The 10,181-nt window shown below is 34.7% G+C and overlaps 1 protein-coding gene across 1 annotated transcript; it reads right to left on the reverse strand.

The window, feature by feature from the left end:
• Positions 1-4,324: 4,324 nt before the first annotated feature.
• Positions 4,325-8,758, reverse strand: LOC106307783 (DNA replication licensing factor MCM2-like). The gene is made up of 17 exons (XM_013744834.1): positions 8,529-8,758; positions 8,271-8,449; positions 8,014-8,168; positions 7,756-7,930; positions 7,461-7,680; positions 7,148-7,355; positions 6,903-7,037; positions 6,621-6,812; positions 6,371-6,543; positions 6,116-6,304; positions 5,925-6,041; positions 5,757-5,841; positions 5,515-5,658; positions 5,309-5,434; positions 5,031-5,213; positions 4,793-4,954; positions 4,325-4,703 (listed from the first exon to the last, which is right to left on the reverse strand). Exons 1-17 carry the CDS (start codon positions 8,732-8,734, stop codon positions 4,578-4,580), a joined length of 2,775 nt encoding a protein of 924 aa, XP_013600288.1. The 5' UTR covers positions 8,735-8,758; the 3' UTR covers positions 4,325-4,577.
• Between the last annotated feature and the right edge of the window lie 1,423 nt (positions 8,759-10,181).

Genomic DNA, 10,181 nt, shown 5'->3' on the forward strand with positions numbered 1-10,181 from the left:
ATATGGCAATTAAAACTGATATGAGCAAAACGTATGATAGGGTGGAATGAGACTTTATTAATGTTTTACTAGAGAAGATGGACTTTGATCTTCATTGGATTAAGTTAATGATGGAATGTATATCATCTGTTCAATATCGGGTTTTACTAAATGGACAACCACGAAGCTTTATTATTCCACATCGGGGTTCCGACAAGGAGATCTTTTATCTCCGTATCTATTTATATTGTGTACTGAGGCTTTGATTGCAAATATTAAAAAAGCGGAGAATGGGCAACAATTGACAGGTATGAAGGTAGCTAGAGCATGTTCATCGATTCACATCTGCTCTTTGCGGACGACAGTCTCTTCTTTTACAAAGCTCAAAGAGAAGAATGTCAAACTATTCTCAGGATCTTAAAGGAATATGAGATGGTAACAAGTCAACTCATTAATTTTGAGAAGTCTTCCATCCAATTTGGACACAAGATCGAAGAATCAATCAGACAGGAATTGAGAGATATTTTTGGGTATTCAGAATCTTGGAGGAATGGGAACTTATCTAGGACTACCAGAAAATCTTGGGGGCTCAAAGATTCTGGTTTTCAGCTTTGTGCAAGACAGACTAAACAGAAGGGTTAACGGTTGGACTTTTAAGTTTTTTACAAAAAGAGGAAATGAAGTGATCATTAAATCAGTGGTTACGGCATTATCAAATCATGTGATGTCTTGCTACAGATTGCCTAAGGCAACCGCAAAAAATTGACAAGCGCGGTAGCCCAATTTTGGTGGAGCACAGGGGGAAGCACAAGAGGAATGCATTGGAAATCTTGGGAAAAAGTATGTGTTAGCAAAGAGGAAGGAGGATTGGGTTTTAAAGACATCACTAATTTCAATACAGCGATGCTTGGTAAACAGTTATGGCGATTGACTGAGAAGCCAAATACTTTATTTTCTCGTGTTTTTAAATGTTGGTATTACAGGAACGCCTCACCCCTGGAACCGATTCGCTCATACTCCCCGTCATATGGCTGGCAGAGCATCACATCTGCTAGATCTCTGGTAAGCAAAGAACTAATCAAACGGGTGGGATCAGGATCATATATATCTGTATGTTGTGCAAGATGCGGAGCTGAAGAGGAATCGATAAACCATGTGTTTTTCGAATGTCCTCCAGCACTTTAAGTTTGAGCTCTCTCAAAGATATCATAAAATCCAGCTATTTTCCCAACAAGGTCCCTTTTTACAAATATGGATCATCTTTTCTAGAGAGTCTTTCCGCAGTTAGATGATCATCAGTTTGCTTGGATATTATGGTATATTTGGAAAGGAAAGAATAATAAAGTTTTTAGTAACCTGGATATTGATCCTAGGGATACGCTCAAATTAGCAGAAATAGAATCGACAATTTGGGCTGAAACACAAATAGTGAATAAACAGAGGATAGTATCACACGTAGAGGTTATGTCTTCACCTTCAATTCCAGGTAGATGGTGTTTCATTGATGGTTCCTGGAAAGAGAATGATATTTTCTCCGGACATGGTTGGTTCAGTACTTTAGAATGGTTTGATGGGCTGATGGGGGCGAGGAATGTTCGGGCTAGTCTCTCTCCTCTCCATGCGGAGATGGAAGCACTACTCTGGGCTATGGAATGTATGAGGAATTTACGTCAATTTCAGGTTACGTTTACAACAGATTGTTCTCAATTGGTGAAGATGGTTTCAGAACTAGAAAAATGACCAACTTTTGCAAGTTATTTGGAAGACATTAAAACCCTGAAAGAAAGTTTCCTCCAATCAGAGATCGTCCATGTACCAAGAACGCAAAATTTAATGCGTATAGCCTAGCACGTAGTGTCAGGAAGCATCCGTCTTTCGTCGTTCACATGGATCAATATCTTCCGATTTGGTTTACAGAGTTTGTATGAATCTGTATAAGTTGATGACAAAAAAAATAATATATATAAATAATTTATGATATACTGAAACTTAGTTATCGATATTATTAAAAGAAAATAAGTTTTAAAAATCTACTTACACAATATTGTTAAATCATTTCATTAGACTATTAATAGTTTGGTATTATCTTAAATTTAGACTAACAATATATTACCATATATTTTTCTAACAATAATATAGTCAATACTTTTATTTTAAATCTTATGGAAACCTTAGAAAATCTTAACTAATGTAATATGTTCAACTTTGATTATGAGCTTTAGCGACTAATACAGCCCGTATTATTCGTAGTCCAAATTTATTAAAACACTTCTTACCAACACGTCATTTATTAATCCCAATACCAAAATGTGAATGATAAAATCCCAAAACCAAAACGTGACTATTGAATCCCACTACAAAAACGAGTGTTCCTTGGTGCACCAACCCTTCAACATCAATCCATCATTATATGAAACTAACATGTATTGTAAGTCTGTTTCAATACTGTTATTAAAAGAGAAAAAATTTCTCTTTAAAATATGTTAATATTTGAGACGTTTCATTCAAATAAAATACTGAAAACGTGGTTGTTAAAATTCAAAAATTTAATCATGATATTGCGTAGGTTGTAACACTTAGTTTGAAACCAAAAGGAGTATATTATTGATATGCTAATCATATTCACTTACTTGATTAATACTTTTTACTAATTTCGAAATCATTTTAAAGGAAGTTGATTCTTAGAATATATTTTTAGAATATATTGTACTTTGTTAGGAATATATTATATATGTGATTTGTATGTCAATTTCAGAAACAATTCATTTGTTATTTTGAATTTTGATCCCCACAGTACACTATATAAGGTAAATAAAAAATCAACATCACATATTTAAACACCCTTAATATTTATTATTTTGCCATATAATTTCACAGCTTTTAAAAACATAAACACCCATAACAATCTCGGTACTATTTTTAAATTTATACTATTACTACATAAATATTTTTTTAATGAAAATGTCAAAATTTACAAAACTATCGCCGAATTTATAAAAGAAATTTAACTCTCACAAAATAAATTTTTTTATGTCCATTAATTTAATTCATTGTATCTATGATCCATTGAAAATCTCATTCCAACAATCGTAATTTTAATTTTATTAATAAACCTAAATCCATTGTTTGTTTTTAAACAAAGAAATATATTATCTATATAAAATTGTAATAGTATTGATCATTACAAACTTATAAATTAAAATACATAACATAAATACAATGCACATATTTATACGACAAATATAAATAGTTTATATACTATTATAAAGTATATGAAAAATTTAATCAAAATAATATCAGTTATTATGGGTTTTTAGTTTTTTTACTAAGTCAACCAGTGTCAGTTCAAGAGGTAATGGCAGATTTTAGGTTTTATCGAATTTTAATTAATAGGTTTTCATTAAATCTAAATTTTATAGAAGTATATTAGTTGGTAGAACCTCTAATAAAATGCTGTGTTGAATATAAGTTAGTCTAGAGTATATACGGCCAACGGATTTACCGGTTTGACTGTAGATCTAAATATTAAAACACCGCTTCTTCTTTGATTCGGTTTTAAACGACATATGTTCTCCTCGGGTTTTGGTTTGGTTCTGTAGCAAAATAAATGTAATTAATATTTGTAGGTATATAATTTGTATTTCAAAAATTCTGGTTACCATTTGATTTTCAGTTTTAAAAATATAGGATCTGCTCGGTTATAATGAAATTCAGTTCAAAGTTTGTTTCATTTTTCAGTTTGGTACGATTAGGTTCCCCAACTTATATACTGTTTTATAGAAATTCATTTTTTAAAAAATATTTAATTTCATAAATAAATCTGCGCTTCCTAAACGTGTGGATCAAAATCTAATTTGTTGATTATAAAATCAACATGTTTCTTTGTTTATTATAAACGCAAAAGTCCAAGTTTTTTTTTTGTCAAAAAAAATCCAAGGTTATTACAATAAAAAATTTACTAAAATCATAAATCATACATCTTTTTATTTTAGTTAAGAATATTTGTATTTATTTTGTTCTTAAGAATATTTGTTTTATACAATAAAAGTTTTACTAAAATCATAAATCATACATTTTTATTTTAGTTAATAATATTTGTTTTGTACAATAAAAAATTACTAAAATAATAAATCATATATAATATTCTCATTAAAATAATTTTACTTTTTAATAGTAATTTTTTATATTATTTTAAAATAAAAACTGTGTTTCATTACAAACGTTTTTAAAATTTATATTTGCTGTTCTGTTTGGTCTCTTGAAATTTGGTATTGAAAATATAAGTGACGAACATTGAGCATTTTGGCTATGTTAAAACATTGGAACTTTTGGCAATCTTCTCGAATAAAAAAAAAATTATATCTTAAAATACCAAAATCTATAAGATTTCTGTGACCAACTCAAAGCCGGTTCTAATTCGTCACAGAGGTGCCTAAGGCTCAAAGTTTAGATTTCAAGGTAGACAAACGAGTTAAAATCTTAGAACAACTTATGATCTTCACTTGAAACCAAACAATCTTCTAAAAGTCCAACAATATTCGAATGTCTAGTGAAAACTCAAGTAGGTTTTTAGTAGCCAGAAGCTTTTGCCTTGTTGGTTACCAAGTGACTAACCTTCTAGGAAATTTGATCACTCCTAGACCATGATCCAACTCGAAATGAGCTTTGGCAAAATCTGTGCTCGAAAAGAACGGCCGTAAATCTGCGAGGTCGTATTCGTTGGCCTGCAATTGTAGACACAAACAGTTATAAGAACCATACTTCTATCTGTATAACCAACCCCATATGGCTTTTAGAATAGCATGAACTTTACCTTCGTCTGCAGCTCCTCTATCTTAACTTCGATAGAAGATAGTCCAGAGTTTGATCCCGTAATGATTTCTTCAAACTTCAAAGCATTCTTCACTAGCTCTTTCAGAAGAACGAGCAGCAGTGAGTTGTAGTCCTTTTTGTATGTAATGTATCGTTTAAAACTCTGCACAGGAATAACCGAGTTTTCATCAATGCAGATATAAGAATCCGAAGAAGCTCACTGAAAAGTTTGTGCATACCTCTCTCAGGGTTCTCTGAACACCGAATTTCTGAGTTGATATGAAAGAGTCAAGCAGGACACGAATGGCCATGTTAACATCATCTTCTGTGACATACTGTCTAAGGTGCATCCTAGCATTTGCTTCAGACATTCGGATCATTGACTCCAGGTGCCTTGTCGCAATAGAGACCCCTTGTCCGTTCTGAACAAAAGATTAAGCAGGCGAAGAGATTATGCCGGGATGATGTTTGAGAAAGACGGTAACCATCAGTACCAATTAAAATCATGAACCCTTACCATTGATTCTCTTCTTAGATTAGCATAAACAGTTTCCAACTTCTTGGCATCTATTTCACTCAGTTTAGGGAATACATACAACTTCGAGTATGTTAAGTATTTCCTCAGCAAGTTCTGGGGAAGAACCTGCAGAGAATACAAGAAAATAACACTGCTGTCAAGACATGGAAACATCAATGAAGCAGCTACATTTGAAAATCACAAACCTCGGGATCAGAAGAACCGCTAGATCCATGATTGTCATCTTGGGGCTCGCTATCATCCATTTTACCACCTTTAGGCTGTGATTTGAAGTGACTATTGACGACAAATTCAGCAAGCATTTCATCTGTCACTGGGTCAACCACATCCTGCAGCCATATAATGGGTGTAACTCATGTCAATAACCAAAAAAAGTTAACGTAATCAGTGATCACAAAAATGAGAAGTATATGTTTAGAAAAAAGACCTTGACAACACAAAGGATATCAAAACGAGAAAGGATCGGATCTGTCAACTCCACATTCTGTGCAAATGATTTGGATGAATCGTACCTGAAATTGTAATATCACAAACATATAACAACACTCATAAGAGAGATTAGTCAGTGGATTGGGAGCCTTTGATATTTTTGTACCTTCCACCAACTGGATTAGCTGCAGCAATAACAGAGCAACGAGCTTGCAGAGAAGTAACAATTCCTGCCTTCGATATACTAATACTCTGCTGTTCCATGGCTTCATGGATACTCACCCTGGTAATAAAACATAGGCCATCATCATCATTTTCTCCAGAAAAGGTAAATTAAAATTAGTTGCATTTTGTTACCTGTCCTGATCATTCATCTTATCAAACTCATCGATAAGACAGATTCCTCGGTCAGCAAGTACAAGAGCCCCTCCTTCAAGGGTCCACTCCCTTGTAACTGGATCCTTGTGTACTGCTGCAGTCAGACCAACAGCAGAAGCTCCCTTCCCAGTCGTGTAGACAGCTCTCTGGCCCGTTTTCTCAACATATCTAGAAGAAAATATTTGCTGTTAGTGGAATGCTCGTTACAGGAAGTCAGAAAAAAAAAATACTTACTTGAGAAATTGTGATTTTGCTGTTCCTGGATCTCCTAGTAGAAGCACATTAATGTCTCCACGCAGTCTGTGTTTCCCTTTAATATTTTTCTCTTGGCCCCCAAACATCGCAAGAGCAATAGCTGTCTTGATATCTTCGTGGCCATATATTGACGGAGCAATTGACTTAATGATCTGAGAGAGAATGAAATGAATTAAGTGTGGCATGAACTTAAATTTGAACAAATTCAAACGATTCCTATCCAACTTACACGTTCAACTATACGTGGATCCTTGGATAGCTCTTCTATTTGAGTCTTGTCTTCCTGTGTTAGCTTGTATGCAGAGAAGAGGTCTTGCTTCTTTGTAACATAATTTGCCTCCACCACAGTGGCAAAGACAGGAAACCCATTCTTTGTGTTCAAAGACAGGTCAAAATTGTTGGTATATATGCCAGTAACCTCCTGCAAAACATGTCATGCAAGATAAAATCAATCATATATAATATACAGGCGTGCACGTATTCTAATAGAGTAACGTATGATAGAACGTACAATTTCTTCCCCAGGACGAGCACAATCAATAAGGTCATTCAGCAAGATAACTTCCTTGTGTCTTGGAAGTCGTCCAGCAGGCACTGTTCCTGGACTCTCTTGGATGGTAAGCTTCTGATAGTTCCTGTATATCGTCTGAAACAAAGAGAGTAATTAACAGTGTGGTACTTCTCATTCCAATCGAAAGCTTACACTCAAGCTCATTCATTTAAAGGAAAAGGATAGAGAGACTGTAGAATCCTTACCTGTTCGACATTGACAGTAAACGGTCCTTTTGACTGGCATTCAGAACAAGAACCAACTTTGACTTCTGAATACGAGTTTTGGAAGAAAGGTCCCAATATCGCTCCACACTTGTTACAATCATATTTCACCTGCTGAAGCTGAGGAAAGACACCAGAACGCCTCGTGACAACTCCACCAATGCGGATCATTGTGTTAAGATGAATCTGCCTGACAATTCAAAAAAAAAAAAAAAGGTTTAATTTGAAATCTTGTGAATGATAACAACAAACCCATCCCACCTATCCAAGGGGTTAAACTATATTAGCTACCTACCTTATGTTCCTAATCTGATCATTAACTGGTAGATTAGTAACACGAACATAAATCTTCTGGTGAATATTCTTGTAGTTTGGATGCAGATCAAAGATGACCTTTTCTGAAACTTCCTCCATGACTTCGAGAACAGGTTGTGGAGCATCCGCTAGCCAGATGGCAATATTCGGGTGGACATGTATGAATTCTTTGTAATCAATTTCTAGACTGCACTTATTAGCTGCATAGGTGAATCACAAAACAGTTCGGAGATGTAAAGATAAAAGAACATAATGAAGCTACAGCAGAAAAGTACCTGAGACAATTTCATTAATCAGACGAACATATTCTCCATTCTCACTGTTTGGTTTGACATAAGTGAGCAAGAAGTCTCTGAACTTCTTGGCAATGAAACGACGCACTTCGTCTCTCATAACCCATTCCCTCAGACTTCCTTGGATACGATACATCTCAAACTCTGCTTCATCATCCTAAATGTATGAATTTACAAACACGATTAGCAGAATGAACCTAACACTCTGAAACTAAAAAAAGATAGAATAAAAGTTGGTACCTCATCTTGATAATCATCTGTTTGATCAGTCATTGAGACATCAGGCAGTGATGTTCCTGGGGAACTTGGGTTTCCATCAGGATCACCGCCATTGCCTCTTGGTGGAACCGCAGCTCGAGCCCTCTTCGAAGGTCGATAGTTCGAATCATCTGAATCTATAAAATCACATCCCAATTTGTAAATTCATGATTCAATAAGGTTTCGTCAAAATTTGCAGTTAGGGTTTATACTTTATAATAATAAGTAAAATCAATTACCATTATCGTGAAGGAGATGAGGAAGCTTGCGATTAGCGAGGCGACTTTCACGAGCATCGAGGACAGCCTCAGCGGCGCGACGGTCAAGCGCAATCTGACCGAGACCTCTGTCGTCGACGACGGAATCATCCAATCCAACAGACTCATACTGATCTTGGTCATCTCTTTTCTCATAATCTCTGCCAATTTCGACAAGAAATATGAAGAAGAAGAAGAGGAGGAAAAATAATCTAACTCGAAGTGAAAACGCGTGCTTACTGGTGGAAGTTATCGTTGAAGAGATCTTCTCCTTCTTCTTCTTCTTCCTCGTCCTCTGGCTCATCTCTTATCACTTGCGGATCTACCTCGGCTTCTCCATCCGAGAAATTCTCGGAGTTCTGGCTCGTACAGAAAGGTAACTGGTCGGTGTTGAACCCAGCGGAGGAAGGCGACGACGGCTGATTGTCTGAATCTTCTCCCGCCATTTTTTCTTACTCTCTCTCTCTCCGGCGCCGGGGAATTTAGGGCACAATAACATTCTGTTATCAGATTGTATCCTCGATTTAGGCGGGAGATCCTCGCGCCAATTTGACTAAGGCAATGGGCCTTTCTGTATTGTTGTTTATGTGGATATCGGCCCAAGCTGTATTGTTTATTAATTGTGTAAAAAAAATAATCTAACTCTTATTCATTATTTTAGTACTAAATAAACTTTAATTTTTATTTATTGTTTTAAAATTTGAGAAAAAGACAAATATAGCACTAAATCAAGTTTTTGTTCCCAAACAAGCACTCAAGGTCAAAAGTCACAAAAATAGCACTTAATGTTTTATCAAAAGTCACAAACTTAGGATTTAGAGTTAAAGGGTGGGGTTTAGGATTTAGGGTTTACGGTTTATGGTTTAGAGTTTAGGGTTTAGGGTTTAGGGTTTAGGGTTTAGGGTTTAGGGTTTAGGGTTTAGGGTTTAGGGTTTAGGGTTTAGGGTTTAGGGTTTAGGGTTTAGGGTTTAGGGTTTAGGGTTTAGGGTTTAGGGTTTAGGGTTTAGGGTTTAGGGTTTAGGGTTTAGGGTTTAGGGTTTAGGGTTTAGGGTTTAGGGTTTAGGGTTTAGGGTTTAGGGTTTAGGGTTTAGGGTTTAGGGTTTAGGGTTTAGGGTTTAGGGTTTAGGGTTTAGGGTTTAGGGTTTAGGGTTTAGGGTTTAGGGTTTAGGGTTTAGGGTTTAGGGTTTAGGGTTTAGGGTTTAGGGTTTAGAGTTTAGTGTTTAGGGTTTAGGGTTTAGAGTTGAGAAATGAGGTTTTGGGGATAAGATTTCAAATTTTGAAAATAAAAAAATTAAAATTTTCAAATGATAAACATAGAAAGGTACTATTTTGGTCATTTTAGTTTTTGAGTGCTATTTTTGTGATATAAACTTAGAAATGTGCTATTTTGGAGGTTTGCCCTGTTAATTTTGACACTAGGTTTGTTTTTTCTTTTTCTTATCAAAATGGTATTTACAAGATTTTCAACTATATTTTTCAATTCATCAAAAATTCCAATTTCACCGTCGAATGAATTTATTTTATCCACATTTTAGGTTGCAATAAATTTATTTTCTCAGTTTCCATTTGTCTACAAATTTAATTTAATCAACCAATAAAAAATCTTCATCAATCACAACCAGAGAAAGATTGTGAACATAAAGGATTAACAAATTAGGATATTGCTTTTTATTGGAGAGGACGATTGAAACCCAATATTGACGTATTATAGAAAATTATAGTCGCGAATTTTAACCAAAGGAAAACTAGAACCTTAGGTAATTGCAATCCATAGGAGGATTTTGGATGTGAAATATTCTAATGATATTTCAATAAATAAGGATTAATTAGAGTACTTTTATTTTATTGATTAACACAATTTTATACTCCTTCCGTTTTTAAATATTTGACGTT

This window comes from Brassica oleracea, chromosome C8 (assembly GCF_000695525.1).
Source record: "Brassica oleracea var. oleracea cultivar TO1000 chromosome C8, BOL, whole genome shotgun sequence".
Lineage (NCBI taxonomy): Eukaryota > Viridiplantae > Streptophyta > Magnoliopsida > Brassicales > Brassicaceae > Brassica > Brassica oleracea.

Coding starts and splice junctions, on each gene's coding strand:
- LOC106307783 (XM_013744834.1), bottom strand. CDS start 8,734: ATGGCGGGAGAAGATTCAGACAATCAGCCGTCGTCGCCTTCCTCCGCT. Junction 8,450..8,528: donor TTCAACGATAACTTCCACCA/GTAAGCACGCGT, acceptor CGAAATTGGCAG/AGATTATGAGAAAAGAGATG. Junction 5,435..5,514: donor GCGGTTCTTCTGATCCCGAG/GTTTGTGATTTT, acceptor TATTCTCTGCAG/GTTCTTCCCCAGAACTTGCT.